This window comes from Magnolia sinica, chromosome 1 (genome assembly GCF_029962835.1).
Source record: "Magnolia sinica isolate HGM2019 chromosome 1, MsV1, whole genome shotgun sequence".
Classification (NCBI taxonomy): Eukaryota; Viridiplantae; Streptophyta; class Magnoliopsida; order Magnoliales; family Magnoliaceae; genus Magnolia; species Magnolia sinica.
In genome coordinates, this window is record NC_080573.1 from 24,419,018 (window position 1) to 24,444,908 (window position 25,891).

Here is a 25,891-nt window from a genome sequence, read left to right on the forward strand (position 1 = left end):
ATAACCATTAAAAACTTCCTGGGGCTACAAAGTTTTGGATTTATTTTTTACCTTCATCCAGATCTGTATGACCTAATCTATAGGTTGGATGTCAAATAAACGTTACTGTGGGCTGTAGGAGGTTTTTAATGGCAGACATTCAATTACTACTATTTTCCCATGGTGTGGTCCACCTGAGATTTTGAACTGCCTCATTTATGGGATGAATATTATAATAATGTATAAAAATGGATGGACGGTGTGTATAAAACATATAAATCATGGTGGGGCCGACAGAGCACTGACCACTAGGCACCACCTACCTAGTGGTAGCGTCACTAGCTGAACCACGTCCCTGTGGACACGGATTTGCTACTGATCACTACAAGAAAATGGGCCTTAGCCGACCGATGGGCTAATCCTTTGCTGGCGGCCAATTTTAACGGTTGTCGGCAGGTCCATATAGATATATATAAAAGAAAAGAAAAAAAAAACCTAACCTATCGCATGCCTCTCTCTCCCTCTCACTGTCGTTCGCTCTCCTTCTCACTCCCTCTCTCTGCCGATCCCTTTCCCTCTCACTCCATCGCTCTGCCGCTCGCTCTCCCTCCCTCTCTCTGCCGCTCCCTCTCTCTGCCTCTCCTTCTCCGTCTCCGGCCCTCTCCCTCTCCCTCTCCCTCCCTCTCTCTGCCTCTCCCTCTCTCTCTCAAAACCCTAGTCCCCTCTCTCTCTATCTCCTCGGCCCTCTACTGCAACATCAGGTATCTCTCTCTCCGCTCGATCTACCGCACATCAAGGAGCATTCTACTGCAACATCGGGTATCTCTCTCTCTCTCTCTCTCTCTCTCTCTCTCTCTCTCCTTATCTATTCATATCAATTTGGGCATTTTTTGGCATTTTTTTAATCCTTCAAGTAACATTGTGCAATGATTTGTGTATTGGGATTTTTTGAGTTTCGAATCCCTAATTAGGATTTGTAGTGTCGATTCCCTAATTGCGGATTAGTGTAGAGATATTGTTTGAGAGAAGACAGTCATGTATCAGAGGTTCATTTGCATGAAGATGTTGATATGGGGCTAGAAAAGTTTTGGATCCCTTCGTCCAGGTTTGTTTGACCTAATCAATAGGTTGGATGGCAAATAAAGATTACAGTGGGCCCTAATCTCAAGATGCCTATGTCTACTACTTGTCTAAACCATATTAAACCTGAACTTTCCATTCGCTGAATTTTGGTGTTTCTATTATTTTACCAATTTTTTATTTATTTTTATTTTTTTAACCGTATTTCTAACAATTGATGCTAAACTAGAAATGAATATTTCCGTTCCTTTTTTTTTTTGCCATATGCCTAACTACAAGTCAAACAAGTCACATCAAAGTCATCCTATAGTATTAAATCCATGGATCCAGCAGACTATGAACAGAAACTTACCTGGAGAGCTAATATCCAATCCTCCACTGTATCTTTAACAGTTAGTCGTGAAACAGTCATAGGCGAGTCTGCCCAATTCGATGTGCCCTGTCAATAGCTTGATCTACGGTAGTTGGGTTCCACCAAGGATCTAGAAGAATAATGTGATAGGCAGCAACCATGTTTAGACCGAGATTTCCAGCCTTCAATGACATGATCATGACAGTCACCTGAAGAAAAAAAAAATCAAGTTTAAATCAATGTATAATACATTTCTAGAAGGCAACAGAAAAATAACAAAGGGAACTTTAACAATATCTCATGCACCATGCATCTCTTTTAAAAAAAAAAAATTAATAACAGGAAAGTAAGAATAAAAAGAACCCATAAGGCTGAACTAAGCTTCATACTAATGACAGTAATGAACTTTACACATTTCTGTAAGGCTAAAGTGTCAACCCTCTGGATCAGCGGTGAAATCTTTCACAGCCCTGTCTCTTGAAGCCAGAGACATCCTCTCATCAAGTCTCCTGTCACTACCAAAAAAAGGGGCAAAGGCTACGGATTAAATCCGTAGCCATAGACCTATGGCTACGGATACAGTCCGTAGCTAGTCCGTAACACGACCGTCGTCGTAGGTGCCATAACGATAGGTCTGGAACCTATAGCTACGGATTAAATCCGTAGCTATAGGTCAATGGCTACGGATTAAATCCGTAGTAATTATGTCTGTAGCAAAAAACTTAAACATCTACAGATATTATTTGTAGCTGAAAGTCTATAGCAATAGGCCAAAAATTAAAAGGCTACACCTGTCTGATTATTGGCTACGGATTTAATCCGTAGCTATATGTTAAATAGCTACAGATATAATCCATAGCAATTATATCTGTAGCAAAAACTTCAAACAGCTACGGATATTATTTGTAGCTGAAAGTCCGTAGCAATATGCCAAAATTAAAAAGGCTACACCTGTCTGACTAGTGACTACGGTCAATATCCGTAGCTATTTTCTACATTGAAAAATTAAATCATTTGTTCATTCAATTACCACCTACACCACCTGTTCATTCAATTACCACCTGTACAATCATTCATTCATTCAATTACAATCATTCATTCATTCAATTACAATTACAATCCTTCATTCAATTAATTACAATTACAATCAATTACAGTTACAATTACAATAATGCTGAAAATACAAATCTTTGGCTTCATTAGAGAAATGTGCTCGACTTCACCCTGAAATTTCAACAGCTTCATATATTCCATCATCCTACAAACAGTTATATCATTCATAAATTAGAATGCCCATTGGAGAAAAGAAAGACGGTGAAAGAAGTGCATCACGTATAACCACTTTTTTTTTTTCTTAATGAATTAAAAAAATAAAACTCAAAGAGGAATGAAATTGACACAAAAGAAATGGTCTCACCATATGATTATACGTTTAGGTTTGGTTTAGGTTTAGGTTATAGGTTTAGGTTAAGGTTATGCTATAGGTTATAATTAAGTTTAGGTTATAGGTTAAGGTTTAGGTTATAGGTTTTGGTTTAGGTGTAGGTTAAGGTTTAGGTTATAGGTTATAGCTTTTGGGAACTTGATTGCAGGTTAAGGTTTAGGTTTAGGAAATCGGGTTCGGGTTTGAGATCGGGTTTAGGTTTGGGTTTTCAAGTTTAGGTTTAGGTTTAGGTTAGGGAGTTGAGATTAGGATTAGGTGTAGGTTTGAGTTTAAGGATTTGAGAATACAGTTAGGTTTTAAGTTAAGGTTTAAGTTAAAGGTTTTAGGAAATGTTATAAGTTTATGTTAGGTTTATGTTTAGGTTTAGGTTATAGGTTATAGCTTTAGGGAATTGAGAATGGGTTATGGTTTAGGGAAAGGTTAGGTTTAGGTAATAGGTTTTGGGATTTGGGAATAGTTTTAGGTTATAAGTATAGGTTTAGGTTAGGTTATAAGTTAAGGTTTAGGGATTTGAGTTTAGGCTATAGGTTTAGGTTTAGGTCTAGGTCTAGGTTTAGGGAATTGAGTTTAGGTTATAGGTTTAGGTAATAGGTTTTGGGATTTGGGAATAGTTTTATGTTATAAGTATAGGTTTAGGTTAGGTTATAGGTTACGGTTTAAGAATTTGAGTTTAGGTTATAGGATTAGGTTTAGGTTTAGGTTTAGGGATTTGAGTTTAGGTTATAGGTTTAGGTTTAGGTTTTATGTTTAGGTTTAGGTTTATGTTTGGGTTTTGGGATTTGAGAATGGGTTCGGGTTTAGGTTATAGGTTTTGGTTTCGGTTTAGGTTATAGGTTTTGGGATTTGAGAATGGGTTCGGGTTTAGGTTATAAGTTTTGATTTTGGTTTAGGTTTAGGTTATAGGTTTTTGGATTTGAGAATGGATTATGGTTTAGGTTTAGGAAATCGGGTTCAGGTTCGGGATTGGGTTTAAGTTTGTGTTTTCAAGTTTAGGTTTAGGTTTAGGTTTAGGTTAGGGAGTTGAGATTAGGATTAGGTGTAGGTTTAGGTTTAGGGAATTGAGTTTAGGTTATAGGTTTAGGTTTAAGTTAAGGTTGAGGTAATAGGTTTTGGGATTTGGGAATAGTTTTAGGTTATAAGTATAGGTTTAGGGATTTGAGTTTAGGTTATAGGATTAGGTTACGGTTTAGGTTTAGGTTATAAGTTTTGGGATTTAAGAATGGGTTAGGGTTTAGGTTATAGGTTTTGGTTTTGGTTTTGGTTTTGGTTATAAGTTTTGGTTTAGGTTATAGGTTTTTCAATTTGAGAATGGGTTCGAGTTTAGGTTATAGGTTATGGTTTTGGTTTTGGTTATGGGTTTTGATTTAGGTTATAGGTTACAGGTTTATGTTAAAGTTTAGGTTTAGGTTAAAGGTTTTGGGATTTGAGAATGAGTTCACGTTTAGGTTATAGGTTTTGGTTTTGGTTATAGGTTTTGGTTTAGGTTATAGGTTTTGGGATTTGAGAATGGGTTCGGGCTTAGGTTATAGGTTTTGATTTTGGTTTAGGTTATAGGTTTTGATTTAGGTTATAGGTTATAGGTTTAGGTTAAGGTTTAGGTTTAGGTTATAGGTTTAGGGATTTGAGAATGGGTTCGGGTTTAGGTTATATGTTTTGGTTATAGGTTATAGGTTTATATTAAGGTTTAGGTTATAGGTTTTTGGATTTGAGAATGGGTTATGGTTTAGGTTTAGGAAATTGGGTTCAGGTTCGGGATTGGGTTTAGGTTTAGGTTTTCAAGTTTAGGTTTAGGTTTAGGTTAGGGAGTTAAGATTAGGATTAGGTGTAGGTTTAGGTTTAGGGAATTGAGTTTAGGTTATAGGTTTAGGGAGAGGTTAGATTTAGGTAATAGGTTTTGGAATTTAGGAATAGTTTTGGTTATAAGTATAGGTTTAGGTTAGGTTATAGGTTAAGGTTTAGGGATTTGAGTTTAGGTTATAGGATTAGGTTACGGTTTAGGTTTAGGTTATAGGTTTTGGGATTTGAGAATGGGTTTAGGTTTAGGTTATAGGTTTTGGTTTTGGTTTTGGTTTTAGTTATAGGTTTTGGTTTAGGTTATAGGTTTTTGAATTTGAGAATGGGTTCGAGTTTAGGTTATAGGTTATGGTTTTGGTTTAGGTTATAGGTTTTGATTTAGGTTATAGGTTATAGGTTTATGTTAAGGTTTAAGTTTAGGTTAAAGGTTTTGGGATTTGAGAATGAGTTCACGTTTAGGTTATAGGTTTTGGTTTTGGTTTAGGTTATAGGTTTTGGTTTAGGTTATAGGTTATAGGTTTAGGTTAAGGTTTAGGTTTAGGTTATAGGTTTAGGGATTTGAGAATGGGTTCGGGTTTAGGTTATTTGTTTTGGTTATAGGTTATAGGTTTATGTTAAGGTTTAGGTTATAGGTTTTTGGATTTGAGAATGGGTTATGGTTTAGGTTTAGGAAATCGGGTTCAGGTTCGAGATTGGGTTTAAGTTTGTGTTTTCAAGTTTAGGTTTAGGTTTAGGCTAGGGAGTTGAGATTAGGATTAGGTGTAGGTTTAGGTTTAGGGAATTGAGTTTAGGTTATAGGTTTAGGGAGAGGTTAGGTTTAGGTAATAGGTTTTGGGATTTGGGAATAATTTTAGGTTATAAGTATAGGTTTAGATTAGGTTATAGGTTAAGGTTTAGGGATTTGAGTTTAGGTTATAGGATTAGGTTACGGTTTAGGTTTAGGTTATAGGTTTTGGGATTTGAGAATGGGTTCGGGTTTAGGTTATACGTTTTGGTTTTGGTTTTGATTTTGGTTATAGGTTTTGGTTTAGGTTATAGGTTTTTGAATTTGAGAATGGGTTCGAGTTTAGGTTATAGGTTATGGTTTTGGTTTGGGTTACAGGTTTTGATTTAGGTTATAGGTTATAGGTTTATGTTAAGGTTTAGGTTTAGGTTAAAGGTTTTGGGATTTGAGAATGAGTTCACGTTTAGGTTATAGGTTTTGGTTTTGGTTTAGGTTATAGGTTTTGGTTTAGGTTATCAGTTTTGGGATTTGAGAATGGGTTCGGGCTTAGGTTATAGGTTTTGATTTTGGTTTAGGTTATACGTTTTGATTTAGGTTATAGGTTATAGGTTTAGGTTAAGGTTTAGGTTTAGGTTATAGGTTTAGGGATTTGAGAATGGGTTCGGGTTTAGGTTATATGTTTTGGTTATAGGTTATAGGTTTACGTTAAGGTTTAGGTTATAGGTTTTTGGATTTGAGAATGAGTTATGGTTTAGGTTTAGGAAATTGGGTTCAGGTTCGGGATTGGGTTTAGGTTTAGGTTTTCAAGTTTAGGTTTAGGTTTAGGTTAGGGAAGGATAGGGAGTTGAGATTAGGATTAGGTGTAGGTTTAGGTTTAGGAAATTGAGTTTAGGTTATAGGTTTAGGGAGAGGTTAGATTTAGGTAATAGGTTTTGGGATTTGGGAATAGTTTTAGGTTATAAGTATAGGTTTAGGTTAGGTTATAGGTTAAGGTTTAGGGATTTGAGTTTAGGTTATAGGATTAGGTTACGGTTTAGGTTTAGGTTATAACTTTTGGAATTTGAGAATGGGTTTGGGTTTAGGTTATAGGTTTTGGTTTTGGTTTTGGTTTTGGTTATAGGTTTTGGTTTAGGTTATAGGTTTTTGAATTTGAGAATGGGTTCGAGTTTAGGTTATAGGTTATGGTTTTGGTTTAGGTTATATGTTTTGATTTAGGTTATAGGTTATAGGTTTATGTTAAGGTTTAGGTTTAGGTTAAAGGTTTTGGGATTTGAGAATGAGTTCACGTTTAGGTTATAGGTTTTGGTTTTAGTTATAGGATTTGGTTTAGGTTATAGGTTTTGGGATTTGAGAATGGGTTCGGGCTTAGGTTATAGGTTTTGGTTTTGGTTTAGGTTATAGGTTTTGATTTAGGTTATAGGTTATAGGTTTAGGTTAAGGTTTAGGTTTAGGTTATAGGTTTAGGGATTTGAGAATGGGTTCGGGTTTAGGTTATATGTTTTAGTTATAGGTTATAGGTTTATGTTAAGGTTTAAGTTATAGGTTTTTGGATTTGAGAATGGGTTATGGTTTAGGTTTAGGAAATCGGGTTCAGGTTCGGGATTGGGTTTAGGTTTAGGTTTTCAAGTTTAGGTTTAGGTTTAGGTTAGGGAGTTGAGATTAGGATTAGGTGTAGGTTTAGGTTAGGGAGTTGAGATTAGGATTAGGTGTAGGTTTAGGTTTAGGTTTAGGGAATTGAGTTTAGGTTATAGGTTTAGGGAGACGTTAGATTTAGGTAATAGGTTTTGGGATTTGGGAATAGTTTTAGGTTATAAGTATAGGTTTAGGTTAGGTTATAGGTTAAGGTTTAGGGATTTGAGTTTAGGCTATAGGTTTAGGATTTGGTCTAGGTTTAGGTTTAGGGAATTGAGTTTAGGTTATAGGTTTAGGGAAAGGTTAGGTTTAGGTTATAGGTTTTGGGATTTGAGAATAGTTTTAGGTTTGGGTTTTATGTTTAGGTTTAGGTTTAGGTTTGGGTTTTGGGATTTGAGAATGGGTTCGGGTTTAGGTTATATGTTTAGGTTTAGGTTATAGGTTTTGGGATTTGAGAATGGGTTCGGGCTTAGGTTATAGGTTTTGGTTTTGGTTTAGGTAATAGGTTTTGGGATTTGAGAATGGGTTCGGGTTTAGGTTATAGGTTTTGCTTATAGGTTAAGGTTTAGGTTTAGGTTTAGGTTTAGGTTATAGGTTTAGGGATTTGAGAATGGGTTCGGGTTTATGTTATATGTTTTGGTTATAGGTTATAGGTTTATGTTAAGGTTTAGGTTATAGGTTATAGGTTTAGGTTATAGGTTTTGATTTAGGTTTAGGTTAAGGTTTAGGTTATAGGTTATAGCTTTTTGGAACTTGATTACAGGTTAAGGTTTCGGTTTAGGAAATCGGGTTCGGGTTCGGGATCGGGTTTAGGTTTGGTTTTTCAAGTTTAGGTTTAGGTTAGGGAGTTGAGATTAGGATTAGGTGTAGGTTTGGGTTTAAGGATTTGAGAATACATTTAGGTTTTAAGTTTAGGTTTAAGTTAAAGGTTTTAGGAAAGGTTATAAGTTTAGGTTAGGTTTATGTTTAGGTTTAGGTTTAGGTTATAGGTTATAGCTTTAGGGAATTGAGAATGGGTTATGGTTTAGGGAAAGGTTAGGTTTAGGTAATAGGTTTTGGGATTTGGGAATAGTTTTAGGTTATAAGTATAGGTTATAGGTTTTGGGATTTGATAATGGGTTCAGGTTTAGGTTATAGGTTTTGGATTTGAGAATGGGTTTAGGTAATAGGTTTTGGGATTTGGGAATAGTTTTAGGTTATAAGTATAGGTTTAGGTTAGGTTATAGGTTAAGGTTTAGGGATTTGAGTTTAGGCTATAGGTTTAGGATTAGGTCTAGGTTTAGGTTTAGGGAATTGAGTTTAGGTTATAGGTTTAGGGAGAGGTTAGGTTTAAGTAATAGGTTTTGGGATTTGGGAATAATTTTAGGTTATAAGTATAGGTTTAGGTTAGGTTATAGGTTAAGGTTTAGGGATTTGAGTTTAGGCTATAGGTTTAGGTTTAGGTCTAGGTTGAGGTTTAGGGAATTGAGTTTAGGTTATAGGTTTAGGTTTAGGTTTAGGTTTAGGTGTCGGTTTGGGTTTTGGGATTTGAGAATGGGTTCGGGTTTAGGTTATAGGTTATGGTTTTGGTTTAGCTTATAGGTTTTGGGATTTGATAATGAGTTCAGGTTTATGTTATAGGTTTTGGATTTGAGAATGGGTTTAGGTAATAGGTTTTGGGATTTGGGAATAGTTTTAGGTTATAAGTATAGGTTTAGGTTAGGTTATAGGTTAAGGTTTAGGGATTTGAGTTTAGGCTATAGGTTTAGGATTAGGTCTAGGTTGAGGTTTAGGGAATTGAGTTTAGGTTATAGGTTTAGGTTTAGGTTTCGGTTTGGGTTTTGGGATTTGAGAATGGGTTCGGGTTTAGGTTATAGGTTTTGGTTTTGGTTTAGGTTATAGGTTTTGGGATTTGATAATGGGTTCAGGTTTAGGTTATAGGTTTTGGATTTGAGAATGAGTTTAGGTAATAGGTTTTGAGATTTGGGAATAGTTTTAGGTTATAAGTATAGGTTTAGGTTAGGTTATAGGTTAAGGTTTAGGGATTTGAGTTTAGGCTATAGGTTTAGGATTAGGTCTAGGTTGAGGTTTAGGGAATTGAGTTTAGATTATATGTTTAGGTTTAGGTTTAGGTTTAGGTTTAGGTTTAGGTTTCGGTTTGGGTTTTGGGATTTGAGAATGGGTTCGGGTTTAGGTTATAGGTTTTGGTTTTGGTTTAGGTTATAGGTTTTGGGATTTGATAATGGGTTCAGGTTTAGGTTATAAGTTTTGGATTTGAGAATGAGTTTAGGTAATCGGTTTTGGGATTTGGGAATAGTTTTAGGTTATAAGTATAGGTTTAGGTTAGGTTATAGGTTAAGGTTTAGGGATTTGAGTTTAGGCTATAGGTTTAGGTTTAGGTCTAGGTTTAGGTTTAGGGAATTGAGTTTAGGTTATAGGTTAAGGGAGAGGTTTTAGGTTTAGGTAATAGGTTTTGGGATTTGAGAATAATTTTAGGTTATAAGTATAGGTTTAGGTTAGGTTATAGGTTAAGGTTTAGGGATTTGAGTTTAGGCTATAGGTTTAGGATTAGGTCTAGGTTGAGGTTTAGGGAATTGAGTTTAGGTTATAGGTTTAGGTTTAGGTTTTGGTTTAGGTTTAGGTTTCGGTTTGGGTTTTGGGATTTGAGAATGGGTTCGGGTTTAGGTTATAGGTTTTGGTTATAGGTTTTGGGATTTGATAATGGGTTCAGGTTTAGGTTATAGGTTTTGGATTTGAGAATGAGTTTAGGTAATAGGTTTTGGGATTTGGGAATAGTTTTAAGTTATAAGTATAGGTTTAGGTTAGGTTATAGGTTAAGGTTTAGGGATTTGAGTTTAGGCTATAGGTTTAAGATTAGGTATAGGTTTAAGTTTAGGGAATTGAGTTTAGGTTATAGGTTTAGGGAGAGGTTAGGTTTAGGTAATAGGTTTTGGGATTTGAGAATAATTTTAGGTTATAAGTATAGGTTTAGGTTAGGTTATAGGTTAAGGTTTAGGAATTTGAGTTTAGGCTATAGGTTTAGGTTTAGGTCTAGGTTGAGGTTTAGGGAATTGAGTTTAGGTTATAGGTTTAGGTTTAGGTTTAGGTTTAGGTTTCGGTTTGAATTTTGGGATTTGAGAATGGGTTCGGGTTTAGGTTATAGGTTATGATTTTGGTTTAGGTTATAGGTTTTGGGATTTGATAATGGGTTCAGGTTTAGGTTATAGGTTTTGGATTTGAGAATGGGTTTAGGTAATAGGTTTTGGGATTTGGGAATAGTTTTAGGTTACAGGTTTACGTTTAGGTTATAGGATTTGAGAATGGGTTCGGGTTTAGGATATAGGTTTTGGTTTTGGTTTAGGTTATATGTTTTGATTTAGGTTATAGGTTATAGGTTTAGCTTTTAGGTTTTGGTTGTGGTTTTGATTTAGGTTATAGGTTATAGGTTTAGGTTAAGGTTTTAGGGAAATGTAATAGGTTTTGATTTAGGTTATAGGTTATAGGTTTAGGTTTAAGTTTAGGTTTTCATTTATGTTATAGGTTATAGGTTTAGGTTTAGGTTAGGGAGTTAAGATTAGGATTAGGTGTAGGTTTAGGTTTAGGGAATTGAGTTTAAGTTATAGGTTTAGGGAAAGGTTAGGTTTAGGTTATAGGTTTAAGTTAAGGTTGAGGTTTAGGTTATAGGTTAAGGTTTTAGGTCATGGGTTTTGATTTAGGTTATAGGTTATAGGTATAAGTTAAGGTTTAGGTTTAGGTTTAGGTTTAGGTTTAGGATATAAGATATAGGTTTAGGGAATTGAGAATAGGTTAAGGTTTAGGTTTAGGAAATCGGGTTTGGGTTCGGGATCGGGTTTATGTTTGGGTTTTCAAGTTTAGGTATAAGTTTAGGTTAGGGAGTTAAGATTAGGATTAGGTGTAGGTTTAAGTTTAGGGAATTGAGAATACATTTAGGTTATAGGTTTAGGTTTAGGTTTTAGGTTTTAGATTAAGGTTATATGTTTAGGTTAAGGTTTAGGTTTAAGTTAATGTTGAGGTTTAGGTTATAGGTTAAGGTTTTAGGTCATGGGTTTTAGTTTAGGTTATAGGTTATAGGTATAAGTTAAGGTTTAGGTTTTGGGATTTGATTAAGTTTAGGTTATAAGATATAGGTTTAGGGAATTGAGAATAGGTTAAGGTTTAGGTTTAGGAAATCGGGTTTGGGTTCGGGATCGGGTTTATGTTTGGGTTTTCAAGTTTAGGTATAGGTTTAGGTTAGGGAGTTAAGATTAGGATTAGGTGTAGGTTTAAGTTTATGGATTTGAGAATACATTTAGGTTATAGGTTTAGGTTTAAGTTTTAGGTTTTAGGTTAAGGTTATATGTTTAGGTTAAGGTTTAGGTTTAAGTTAAGGTTGAGGTTTAGGTTATAGGTTAAGGTTTTAGGTCATGGGTTTTGGTTTAGGTTATAGGTTATAGGTATAAGTTAAGGTTTAGGTTTTAGGATTTGATTAAGTTTAGGTTATAAGATATAGGTTTAGGGAATTGAGAATAGGTTAAGGTTTAGGTTTAGGATATCGAGTTTGGGTTCGGGATCGGGTTTATGTTTGGGTTTTCAAGTTTAGGTATAGGTTTAGGTTAGGAAGTTAAGATTAGGATTAGGTGTAGGTTTAAGTTTAGGGATTTGAGAATACATTTAGGTTATAGGTTTAGGTTTAGGTTTAGGTTTAGGTTTTAGGTTTTAGGTTAAGGTTATATGTTTAGGTTGAGGTTTAGGTTTAAGTTAATGTTGAGGTTTAGGTTATAGGTTAAGGTTTTAGGTCATAGGTTTTGGTTTAGGTTAAGGTTATAGGTATAGGTTAAGGTTTAGGTTTAGGTTTACGTTTAGGTTATAAGATATAGGTTTAGGGAATTGAGAATAGGTTAAGGTTTAGGTTTTGGTTTTGGGTTTAGGTTTAGGTTTTAGGTTTTAAGTTAAGGTTTAGGTTTAGGTTAAGATTGAGGTTTAGGTTATAGGTTAAGGTTTTAGGTCATAGGTTTTGGTTTAGGTTAAGGGTATGGTCCCTGCAAAGCAAATACAGATATAAACACGGCCATCCGACACAAATGTCAGGCCCTTCCAATGCTGTCCATAAAAAATGGACAGCTTCATCATGGTCATAATAGCGGTTCCCTCTTTCCAGGGAACCCAGCTCTTCCGAATAGCTCCGACGCACATTCGGGTCTGCTCCATTAATTTCGATCAAATACATAAATACGGCCTGTCCAAATGGCCAGGCCCCTCCAATGCTGTTCATAGGAAATGGACAGCTTCATCATGGTCATAACAGCAGTTCCCACCTTCCAGGGACCCCCACTCATCTGAATAGCTCCGACGCACATCCGGGTCTGCTCCATTAATTTCGAGCAAATTTAATGGAGCAAATACGTAACCACTTAGTCCCAAATACTTACTTTATAAAAGAAAATCTCCCCTATTTTTTTAAATTTTCCATTTCGATCTTTTTTAGCTCAAATCCATGTCAATGCATGAGAATCATGCATAAACATGGATTTTAAGCAAAATACATGAGGAAAATTACAACATAGATATCATGCACACGATATCACATAATGTACTATTTAATGACTACACATGTGCATTCTTGACAAGAGATGTACCAGATGCTTGAATCTGAAATATGCAGCTCCAACCCTCCCACATGCAACATCCACCTGAAAGAATGCGCATAACCGTCATGCTTGAGTAATCAATATAGAATGTACAAGTAAAACTATAAAACCAGAGATACTCACTGCATTTTCAAGATCTCCTCCATAGTTGACGATTCATTCTAAAGCCCTTCTCCCTCCTCCTTTACCCGGGCTTGGGACCGGCAATGTAAGGAGTTGCATTGGCGGAGTTAAAAAAGAGCTTAGGTTCCATTTGGTTTTCAAAAAAAATATTTTTATAAATACTAATGTGATGACCAAATGGAGCCTAAGACTATAAATACGTTCAAATATAGAGTACAAAATTCATTCAATATTAAAAGAAATAAAAAAATAAGTGCCAAATTAGTTCAAAATTAGTTCAAAATGCACACAACAAGTTCAAAATTAGTTCAAAATGCACACAACAAGTTTAAAATTAGTTCAAAATGCATACAACACATGTTCAATTATACAGTACCAAATTTGTTCAAATTATTGAATTCTCAAAGCCTCTTTCCCCCATTGCTCAAATGATCTTGGACCGGCCTCTCTAAGTGTAGATGCGAACCCATCTTCTTTCCACAAAGGAGTGTGAGGTTGTATAACCTCAGTCAGGACAACAACAAAAGCTCCATCCTCCAACGGCTCGCAATGGACAGTTGCATTTGGATTAACTTCGTGTACTTCACCACGAGCAACTATACCACGTTTTCCAAAACCAAGCAAGTCGCATCTCTTACCGATATATATAATATCCGGCTACATTTACACATAAAATGGCATTGGTATTGTTAGCGTTTATAATATAATTGTAAGCTCATTATAGTAAAAAATTTATACTTGCATACCGACAACGCCTGAGTAGATTTAGCGACTGTTGGTGATGAGAGATTTTGAGTATACTGTCTATCTTTCTGCATATCAACTAATGTTTTCTTCATCTCAACTATATCTTGGGTCATACCATCCAATTTTTTCTTCACCTGAGATAACTCTTGAGTTACGCTCTCTTTTTCTTTTGTCACATTCTCTACCTTTGAACGAGCAGGGGCTGACTTCTTCAGTCCGACCTTGCTTATTAAGCAACCTAGACCCCGCATTCGCCCTCTATTGTCAGACCCAACCAACTGTAAAATATTGTAAATTAAGTTATTAGGATATTCATAATTACCATAAAACTCTACTAATTTTTAAATTTTATTAGTACCTCTATAAGGGCATCATCCATGCCGGTCATCCTAGAAGCAGGATTGCTACTATAGAGCTTATCTAGTTTTTCCTGTGAAAAAATACAAATGAATGCAATATAATTCAAAGTTATACTTAGGCTTTTCACAAGGGTACTAGTTAGTGGTACGAGGGATACACTTACAGCAAGGTTAGGATATTGGACAACTTTGTCCTTTCTTGTATGGGCTCTTAAGAAGACTTCACATCTACCTATCTCGACATCAGAGGTAAGATTCTTCTCCATCGCCTTTGGCACATTATATATCATTGAAATGCACATCATTAATAGATTTAGATGAATGATAATTCAAATTTAAATTCAATTTTAAACTATAATATCTATTTTTAAATACATACCATCTTATGGCGAGTAACAGCCATGCTGTGCCTCCCAAGACACGCAGGTCCTTTTAGCTTGGCCCAATTGACTTTATTCCTTGCGCTTACCCTCTTGAATTCCTCGGTGGTACGTTGATCCACGAAGGCCTTCCAATCCTCCATAGGGATACCTGGGGGGGTAGGACCATCTCTTACAGCAATAGGATCCTTGTTTGTAATATATTTTGCAGTCAATCTTCTCTTGTAATTCCTCCATGCTTCATTGATGCGTTTTGTAACGTAATCAAGACTTGTAGCCCAACTTTGACCCTCAAACTCATAAAACTGTGACAATCTTTCTGTGAACATATGAATTTGTTCATGAGGCACTTGGTGAAAGTCCGGGTATATGATCGGGATATGAGAATGGGTGAGGACACCGACATGCGATGCAAAGTCTCTATGATCGGAACAGTCCTCATTCGGTTGCCCGAATTCATTCGTCTTTAGGACTTTTTTCCTATCAGGTGGCACAAGTAAAGAGACCCCCCTAATAATGCCTCTTTTTTTAGATGAAGAAGAAGCTGACACAATTACATAAAAAGAATAACAATTATATATACACATCATTGATTACTGCCAATATATAAGGAAAAGGAAATTTACATATATAATTAAGGAGAAGTATCTTATTACCTTTGGTATTACTTGAATCTGTACTCCCAAGCACCTACGCACCCAATACCTCTGGTTGTGAATCCATGTGCCTATTTCTTCCCTAATATGAAAAGATAAGAAAAGATTTTTTTAAAAAAAAGTTAATAGTTAAGAAATAATTTAGATCACAGATAAAGTACAAAAAATTCACTATATTATCCAAACCTTGTTTAAACTTCCTCCAATAAATATCATTCTGTTACATGCTTAGAAAATACAAACAAATCAGTATATTCTCTTCGATCGTTTTCTTTTCTTTGTTTTCTCGACCACAACACTGACATCTTCAGATTCATTGAATATCAACTCATCAACCATTGCTAATGAGGTGAGATCAGGTCCTGCATCGGCATTACTTACAGCCTTTAATTGTTCCGATAGAACGCACGTCTCTTCTTCGACAAAAATTTTTTTGGGAACCTCCAAGACCATATGCCAGTCAGGATTTTTTGGATCTCTGGAGTAGAAAACTTGCGTGGCATGCTCTGCAAGAATGAATGGCTCGTCACCGACTTTGTCTGAACTGTAAAGACTAGCCAAATTTACTAATCTCAAATTCGCTTCTGCATCAAAAGAAACACCATGATGTGTCACTTTTACCCAATCACACTTAAATAGGATGGGCTTGTACCCTGTTCAGTATTCCAATTGGATAATTCTACGAAGGACTCCGTAGTAAGGTTGATTTTCATCCACTGTATTGATATCCTTAGCACTTGATCGAAAGGTTGTCATAACCTCTGTCCTAACCCCACTGTTTTGGTTCGTTTTATTCTCCTCATAGTCCTTAGTGACAAAAAGGAAACCATTAATACAATATTATAGTATTGCATAGAAAAAGCTAGAGGTCCTCTCACAACATCTTTAAATTCATTATCGTCAGATTCAATGAACTCTGGTTGCCTCTTCAACCAAGATATGAATTCATCCTCGCTAGGCACCCTGTTGATCCTCTTATAGCATCGCTGCAAGAAATCTTTGTGCTTCCTGCGCGATATTCGATAACATTGTTATATTGAAATCGCATAAAGTAAGGAAGATATATATATATATATATATATATACATATATATGAGCTTATTATACATACCATTCCCACTCGTCGTAGCTGGGATGACTCTTCAGTACCCATCTACGAGCTTGTTCGTATTCGATACCCGCTAGGATAACACTTTGACCTGAACCTACTGGACCAACATTGTCATCATTAGAGTCATCATCAACGATATCTTCTAACTTACGTAGTCCTGGAATGCTCTGTTAAACTATTTTTCCAGCTTTTCCAGTAGGCTTGTTTTCTATTTTCCTTTATATTGGTTGCAGAATATAACTGTCTCCTCTTGGATGTACTGCTCTGCAATACAACCCTCAGGTCGTGTCTTGTTACGGACATAGGCCTTGAATGTCTTCATGAACCTGACAAAGTTAATGATACATTATATATACATGCAAATATAGATGTTAAGCCGATTTATTCTTATTAAGCTCACAACGTACCTTTCGAATGGATACATCCATCGATAGTATACAGGACCACATATGCGAGCCTCGTAAGCCAAATGGATCGATAAATGCATCATAATGACAAATATCGATGGCGGGCATATAGTCTCAAGCTGACATAACGTCCTAGCCATGCCTCTCTCGAGAGTAAGGAGTGTTTGAAGGTCTACGGTTATCGAGCACAAGGCATTAAAGAAGGTGCAAAAGCTTGTAATTATAGGACGAATGACCTTTCTATCCCTGAATGCATGCTGGATGAGAACTGGGAGCAGATGTTGCATCAACACATGGTAAGAATGAGACTTCATTCCCTTTAAATCCACGCAATCTTCCTTTACGATGGTCCTTCAATTCGCACTAAAACCGATCGGAACACGCAGCTCATACAAAGTCTGGATGAAAAGTTTTTTCTCTTCTTTTCTTAGACAGAAAGGACTTTATTTCTGAATCACCTTGCCATTGTTCTTTTTCAGCCATAGATGCCTCTTAATTCCCAATTGTTTCAGGTCCCTGCGTGCATTAGCATCATCCTTGGTTTTGCCAGGCGTGTTCAACATCAAGGCAACAAGGATTTCACATATATTTTTCTCAATATGCATGACATCAAGGTTGTGACGCACGGGAATATCTTTCCAATACTCCAGATCAAATAATATAGACCGTTTGAAGAACTACGGTGATTCAACATCATCCGCTAGCTCTTGTCGGCCTCCATCAATACCCCTTATATTACTCTTCCTAGTCTTCCCTTACTGCATATTCAAGTTCGCGGTTTGTCTTTTAACCTCAATCTCATCCAGACGGATCGGTTGATGTCGTATCTCCACCTTCTTGTTGAACGTGCCAGCACTTGTGTCCTTCCTAGCCTGTTCTGACATTGGCAACCATCGTCTGTGGCCCATATAAACATGTTTCTTTCCATATTGGAGTCGCAAAGAATCTGTGTTAGGACCACATACAGGACAACCATACTTACCCTTTGTCCTACAACCAGAAACGTTACCATAGCTGGAAAGTCATGAATTGTCCAAAGCAGAACAGCACGCATGTTGAATTTGTTTTCATGGTATGCATCGAATTTCGTGACCCCTTCTCGCCATAACTTTTGCAGTTCATCAATCAATGACTGTAAATAAACATCAATATCCTTTCCTGGTTGTCGCAGTCCCTCAATGAGCAAAGTCAATATAGTAAACTGAGGTTTCATGCAAAGCTTTGGTGGAAGGTTGTACGTCACACACATAACGGGCCATGAACTATACGACATACTGAAAGTGCCGAACGGGTTAAACCCATCTGTAGCCAAACCCAATCGAACATTGCGAGGCTCAGCTGAAAAATCTGTATACTTGTCATCAAGATTCTTCCATGCAATAGAATCAACCGGATGCTCCATCTTTTCATGTTGAAATTTTCTGGTTGAGTGCCAAGACATTTCTTTCACCAACCATGACACACTGAACATTCTTTGTAGCCTTGGTGTTAATGGAAAATACCTTAACACCTTCCTAGGTATTGTAGATCTTTTTTTCTCAGAACCCATTTCAGTCTTATACCTAGAAGTTTTACAATTTGGACAAATGGTTTTCATCTCGTTCTCTCTCCAGTATAAGATGCAGTCATTTGGACAAGCATGGATTTTCACATAATCAAGACCCAACTTTGTAATGATCTTCTTCGCTTGGTAGGTATTAGTTGGGGCCTTGTTACCGGAAGGTAACACCTTCTTTAGTAGTTGAAGGAGCTCTGTAAAGCTTTTTTCACTCCATCCATGATTCACCTTTAATTTGAAAAGCTGTACAATGAAAGTTAGCACGGTGAAATCTTGGGCCCCAGGGTATAGCTCAGTCATTGCGTCTTGTAGATTTGCTTCAAACTCATTAGTTTCATTTTCTCCGAAGACGCCTTCAACTATAGGGGTCACGTTGGGCTCATCCTGTACAACTTCATCTAGGTTATTACCACCAAGTTCTTGAACGATCGCGTTGTGAACCTCATTTAAGTTCGAGACACTATGGTATTGTTGGGAACTTGATTCACGTACAGTACACTTAGGTGATACATGTTCCCCATGCATGTTCCAAACCCTATAGCTTGGGTCGAATCCATTTTTCATTAGATGTATTTCCATATCATCATAAGAAACCGGAAAACGTGCACATCTGCAAGTGGTGCATGGACAAGGAATAAATTCTCTACCAGGAAGGTTTTCTTGTGCAAACTTTGAAAAACTTCTGATTCCAGAAAGAAAACGTGGGTCAGGGAAACTTAGTGTCATCCACTCCCTATTCATTACAGCCAAATCTCGATTAACCAATGGGTCCATTTTCAACCTGCACCTTACCAAAAATTAAAGTTGAAAATTAACCTAATGCACCATCCTCCTCAAAAGTTGAAAATGAAGGAAGTGCTATCAGATGATTGGACCCATACAGATATTATCTACCAAATATAATGTATTAAGGAGTTTGCCATCATTATATTTTTACAATAAATTAATAATGTAATTAATAAGTAAAATATTAAACCACTTGCATAGATGAAAAGTCTCGCATGCAATTCTAATATATCAAGCTAAATGATAAATCGTACCACTTAAAGACTTCACCACACAAGGGCAATGGAATGCTTACAAAGACCTAGGATGAAGAAACCACACAAATATCAGCTCTATCCAAAATTTCTTCAACCCACATTAAGTTTTAATGGTGAATTACCACTATTTCTTGTGCATCCAATCCATTCATATAGTATTGGCTCATCATGATGAAAAAAACTACCCAAAAATTGTATTATTCTGAGACTGAAGTGGACCATACGATGTATATTTACAATTTTTAGGTATAATTTAATAAGTGGCCAGACTAGGAGTTGAAACAGCCTAATTTATCGAATAAAAGCCAAAAATGTTTACCCCCAAGCTTGATTCCTGATGAATGCAATGCAGTGGATTAACATGTTTTATGACACATGTGGTGGATGAGTCACCAACATTTAAAAAAATGGTGTAAATGCACATGCTAGTCTAACACTTCAATCATATTTCTCAATATATATATGAATGCCTATGCCAGTAACATAAAAGACATTGTAAAAAAAAACATAGAAATTCAAATTGATGTCAGAATCTGACAAACCCAAAAAAAAAAAATTCTGGAATTCCTTTCGGGATCTTAAGACAATCCACTGACATCACCATCATTGCCTTTAAATCCCATGCAATCCACCCTAATCCCTTTAAAATTACTTGGGACGTGTTTGGTTCAAGGGATAAAAAGGGATTGGAAAGTTTAATCCCGGGATTGGCCAGGCGTCCCAAACAAACTAGAAATAGGAATCCCGGGATATAGCAATCCCATAGATCTTGCACCAATCTATTGACGCAACTATCATTACCCTAAAATTTGTACAATCTACTCTAATACCATCCAAATCCATCCAATCTGCCCGGCCAAACAGGCCCTAATGGTGGGCATTCAATCACCACAGTTTCCTATGGTGTGGTCCACCTGAGATTTGGCCCTAAAATGAAGTTGAAAAAATGAATGGCCTGCATACACATATTATGATGGAGCCCACAAGCATTTTTAGGGCCCGTTTGGCGAGAACGAATTGGCTACTCCCCCTGCCACCAGCCCCGTGGATGGTGGTCTGTGCTCTGTGGGCCCTACCATGATGTATGTTTTTCATCCATTCCGTTTATCCATTTTTAAAGATCATTCTATGGTATTATCCAAAAAATTAGAAGGATATAAATCTCAGGTGGTCCACACCACAGGAAAAAAGTAGTGATTGAATACACACCATTAAAATCCTCCTAAGGCCCACTGTCTTGTTTATTTGACATCCAATCTGTTGATTTGGTCAGACAGGCCTAGATGAAGGGAAAAAACAAAAATCAGCTTGATCCAAAACTTTTATGGCCATCAAAAAAATTTTAATGGTCGACGCTCATTCAACACTATTTCCTGTAATGTGGTCCACTTGAGATTTGGATATATCTCATTTTTGGTCTCATATTTTACAATTATCTGTAAAAATAGATAGATGGCATGGATGAAACACATACATCATGGTGGGGCCCACAGAGCACCGACCACCAGCCATTGGCTGGTGTCAGGGGGAGTAGCCAGTCCGTTCCCCCGTTTGGCTAGGTGGATTGAAAGGGATTGAATGGTATTATGGTGGATGGCCTGGATTTCTAGGTATTGATGGTGTTGTCGGTGGATTGTCTTCAGATACATGGGATTGCTATATCCCTGGATTGATATATCCAGTCTGTTTGGCACACCTGGCCAATACTGGGATTAAACCTTCCCATCCCTTCCAATCCCTCGAGCCAAACGCGTCTCAGGCATTGGGATCTGATCACCGACTCTGTTTGGCACGCCCGACCAATCCCAGGATTTAACTTCCAATCCCTTCCAATAACATCCAATCCCTTCCAATCCGACCGGCCAAACGGCCCTTACATTTCAGAAACAGAGAGAGGGGAATGCGGATTGAACCTCTGAAAGATTTGAGAAAGAGATAAAGAGGGAAAAAGAAATAAACTAACCGTACGATGCTTCTTCTTCTTCTACTTCATGCAGCGAAATGGGTTTCGGGAGATGCAGAATGCGGCCTTGAGACAGGGAGAGAGGGTGAGGGAGATCGGGAGATGAAGAGAGGGCAAGGGAACGAGAGAGACTGAGTGCGAGAGAGAGAGAGAGAGATGGAGACAGAGATGGAGAACGGGTTTCGTTTTGGAGGGCGGGAGAAAATGGAGATGGGTTTTGGTTTTGGAGGGAGACGGGGTTTTGGACGGGTGCGTGACGAATGGCCCTGAGCTGTTTTAAAATTTTAGTTACGTGGGGCCCACTGTGATGTATTTCATATATCCACTCCATCCAATAAATTTAAATTATTATTTTAAAGATGATAAAAAAATTCATTTAGATCAAATCTTTAAGGTAACCACACAACAAATTAATAGTAAACATTTAATTTATATTATTTCTTATGGTGTGGTCCACCTAGATATTCAATCCACATAATTTTTGGGCTCATGCAATAAAATTATATATCCGAATTTTTGGACGGCTTAGATCAAATACATATATTCCAATGGACCTCATGGATCTCCCTAAGCACCATATATGCTTTAGGTTGAGAGGTACGTTTTAGCTACGGAGAACCTAGGCTATAGCTACGGATTAAATCCGTAGCTATTTTGCTATGGATTTAATCCATAGCTAAAAGCTTTCAACTTCCATAGCCATTACTCGATTTTTTGGTAGTGTGTACTGTATACATGATTGGTTTAATGAAATCTCAAGTCCAGCATGCAAGTCCATTGGGAGAAAACAATAGCCTCGTCAGGTAGTTCAGATTGCATTGTAGAGTTGAAAGATGTATTTGTTTTAGCATGGCCATTAGAGTAGCCTTGCTCCGAGATATGGTCATAAGTGCTTTCTACAAAGAGAGCTACATCTTTGCATCCCTCAATGAATATTTTTAGAGTAGACAAGAGACTTAATTCTCCTCAATGAATATTTCATGGTAGTTTTAGATCTTGATTTAATATCCCAAATGGGTTGTTTGTTATGGGTAAGTTGCAAGGAAATTGAAATCTGAGCCATAAAACTATATATTTGTCCACTCAATGGATTAGTGACTTCTAATACTTCCATTCTCTTTACACAGGCCATCTAACTGGAGGAAAAAGCGAATCCATTTTCACGACTTCATGTTGGGTGTCCATAGTCGCCTTCAAGTAAGAATTTTCACGACTTCATGCTTAGTGAGGCATGCATTTCGTGAAAAAGAGGCATGCATAACAAGTGATTTCTTGTTTAGAAGCCTGCAATATAACTTCATGCAAGCCATGTACTATCTGTTCATTCCCTCACATTTATGTAACATAGTTTGTTATTCCTCTAATTGATAACGTTTGCATTTGAGTAGTTTGTTATTCCTCTAACTGATAATGTTTGCATTTGATTATCCTAATATTGGGGCATGTTGTTTGCTTGCAGTCGATCACAATGCATCATCAACATGAGAGATGCATCAGAGTAGACTTCCTTTTTCTCTATACAGGGTCCGTGTACACTGGAGTAGACTTCTACAAGAAGTTGTGTGGAGTATCCATTATTCAAAGGTGAGCTTTTATGCAAGTATTGAATTTGGATTTTTGGCATTAAAAACTGAGTGAGTATTTTGAGATAAATATGAGATTTTGTTTCAAATAGGAATGCAGTCACTTGATATCAATATTCAGCCCCTTGACTTTCTAATGACATATTGAAATATGAATATATGTGACTATTTCATCAGAGCTTTATTCTTTTAAAATGTCTGTACTCTTGTGAAGCTCTTCCTGTAGGTTTGTGCTGTTTGTGTTGAACTCTTGCTAAGAACTCTGATTTCCATGAAACTCCATGGATCTCAATTTGCAAGCGAATTTGTTTATGTGGAAACATGTTTCTTGTGAAAGAGATTGCCTAGGCTGCTTGGGTACTGGGAAAGCCATCCTCAGGCATTCCTCAAAATCTTATTTGGTTTCTCAAGAGCCACTTTGCAAAGCAAAAGCCAACTGCATTGTTTTGCAGGCTTCTTCAGTGTAAATTTAGGCTTGATTCTTCCATAACACAAATGTTGATTTTCTCCTCTTTAATTCAATTATATTTGCTGACCAAGAAAAGGAGTTTTGAGTCTCAAGGTTCAAGATTGAAGAATTGAACTTGAGACTTTTTGGGGTTGAAGAACCAAGTATGGTAGAAAGTTGAGTTTTCTTGTTTTATCTCGTTTGTGTTATTTAGTGAAAGGAAGTAATTTTTAAATATGTGATCTTTAATTGAAATTGGCCATTTCTGTAATGGTGTTCCCATAGCCACATGTTTTTCATAGCTAATCAGGTTCATTTTCCCACTTCGTTGTGGTGGAAGACTGCTGATATTGGTTTATTTCTTCCTAGATGTGAAATTGTCTAAAAAATTATTTGGATATTTGGGCCCTATGCAACTTTGGTTCATAGATTTTTGTAGTAATCTTGAAAATTCAGAAAATAGTTGTTAATACTTGTAAAACCATGTTGTTGTTGTTGTTGTTTTTTTGCTTGTAGAATTATACATGCGAATGTTAAGCCTTTCAGCTATTAGTTGCTTTCTGTTCCACATACAAAACTGTTTCCTATCACTTCTTATTTGTTTGTTTCCCTATATATTGTTACACATACAATTTGTTATTGGTAGACTCTCATGTCTTATCTAATGGCACAATACACGCTAATAATTAGCCATTTGCATTGATTAGTTGGTGCCGATTGTCACAGAGTTCGTGATAGTAGAACTGCTTTACTTGCAATGGATGGATCCAAACCAGCCAATTTATCTTTACATCAATTCAACTGGAACGACTCGTGATGATGGTGAAACGGTATGTTGGTTCTCGTTTCCAACTTGGTTTAGTCTTAGACTCAGCTGGACAAGGTTATATATGTGCTTCAAATTTAAGTTTTCGAATCTCTACTGTTCCAATTTTCAATGCAACTGTTGAATTTGTGCATATGGGCTTGCTATCCACATATGCACGCTCTCCACATGCAAATGCAGCAGAGTGCCAACATGGCTGGTCCACTCATCAGGCAGCGCCACCCCTATATGAAAGCAATGGATGGTTTAAGATAACTTGCCAACAATGTTAAAAAAGAAGAAGAAGAAAAAGAAAAAAGAAAGATTACTTGCTAACAGTCAATTGTTAACATAGACAAATCTTCAAGTCCTCTAGAGAAAATCCTTTCCTTAAAATGCTTCCAATGACGATGGATTGTTTAAGATTAACTTGCCAACAGTCCATTGTCAACGTAGACATCTGTGTAAGCCCTCTGGCAAAAATCGCTTTCCTATTATCTCTTCATGCTTCCTATGATGGATGCTTGCTATAGCCATCTATTTCATCTTTAATTGCATTGTATTTTAGTTTATATGATTCTTTTTCACTTGTGCTTACAAGCTCTGCTTCAAAATTTTTCTCGATAATTCTTTGTGAAACCTTTTATCTAAGCTACAAGTCATTCATTTGTTGCACCAACCTTTTGTGTACTTCATTCTTCTTGAGAACTTCTAATTTTTTCTGGAATAATGGCAGGGTTTTGATATAAAACTAATTAATGTAAATCGAACTTGCAAAGTTACAAAGGTGATGCTCCTTTCTCTTTTATTTGAGTTCTTTCTTAGGAATAAAATTCATTTCTCTATTGTATGTGATCTTTCTCTTCACTTTATGTTTCAGGGAGGACAAGTGGTCAAGTACACTGCCATGTTAGCTGGTGGCAACTATCATGGAGTTGTGGGCTTTGCAAAAGGAAAGGCCCAGCAATTCCCATTGCCCTCCAGAAGGTATCTATTTGATGCATTTGTAGATATCAGCTCAAATTTGAAGTCCTTGTTAATTGGGAAATCGATTATTTATGGTTAATTCTGCATTGTGGCTCATCCATCAGTAAAAGAGTGACTATTTTACCTCCATTTGTTGCCATTCTGAGACGTTGGCAGCCACTTTTGACATGTATTCATGAACTTACTTCTTCAGATGGTCCGAATCCCCTCGTTATTGATTATCGTGCTTTGGCAGTAGATGCACTGCCTCTTGAGGTCATTGAACTTCCACACTCCTATCTCTTTCCAATTCCATGGAAACTGCGAGTTGTATATACTCCCATTGAAGAGTTTTGTGATTGAATTTTGTACTCTCACAGTTTTAATCCACTATATTTCTTCCCTGCCATTTGTAATTGATCTTAACTGGATTAGTTGAGAGTTTTCACTGCATAAATGCTAATAAGATTGATACTTTGTAAAGAAATTTGATATAATTGATGTAATTAGTGTTTCTTCCTGGTGCTTGTGATGTCACTCTAGCGAAATCCATATCTAGATAATTAGATAATTAGATATAGCTATGTCTGGTAATATATAGTATACTGGAGCTTGTCATGACCATTGTGCTTGTGAAAATTTCAGGGAATTCCACAAATTATTTTGTTGATGCTATACTGTTTTATCAGTCCAACTATTTTTGTTTTTCCTGAAAATTGGTTTGAATTTCTTGTGTATTTCATCTGTGGACGTATTTAATTCACTTATACAGTAGGTGCAGATGTTGCATGATTAAAATCACCAAAGATCGACCGAAGAAATGAGTCCCTAGAAACAATGGCAATCATTGGCAACAAGGAGATCATTGACATTAACCAAGGTATGTTAGCTGCTTAGATTGGTGGATGCAAGTGGGTCACCTTCTCTTTTCTTTTTCTTTTTTAACTTTTTGATAAGAAAGATTTCTCTATTTCTATGGATTGTCAGTGGCCATGATTCCTATTGCTACAGATTTAATCCATAGCAAAGTTTTGGTAGTGTAGCAAAAAATCAGCAATTTAACAACGTCCAGCACAATCATCAGTAAAGGTCCTGACCGCCGGTAAAGCC

General features: G+C 36.6%; 1 protein-coding gene across 1 annotated transcript; it reads left to right on the forward strand.

Annotated features, from left to right (window-relative positions):
- The first annotated feature begins 486 nt into the window (after nt 1–486).
- LOC131245003 (uncharacterized) lies at nt 487–25,020 on the forward strand. The gene is made up of 3 exons (XM_058244173.1): nt 487–798; nt 24,552–24,602; nt 24,696–25,020. Exons 1-3 carry the CDS (start codon nt 487–489, stop codon nt 24,879–24,881), a joined length of 549 nt encoding a protein of 182 aa, XP_058100156.1. The 3' UTR covers nt 24,882–25,020.
- Nucleotides 25,021–25,891: the final 871 nt, after the last annotated feature.

Coding starts and splice junctions, on each gene's coding strand:
- LOC131245003 (XM_058244173.1), top strand. CDS start 487: ATGCCTCTCTCTCCCTCTCACTGTCGTTCGCTCTCCTTCTCACTCCCT. Junction 799..24,551: donor GCATTCTACTGCAACATCGG/GTATCTCTCTCT, acceptor GAATAATGGCAG/GGTTTTGATATAAAACTAAT. Junction 24,603..24,695: donor GAACTTGCAAAGTTACAAAG/GTGATGCTCCTT, acceptor TTTATGTTTCAG/GGAGGACAAGTGGTCAAGTA.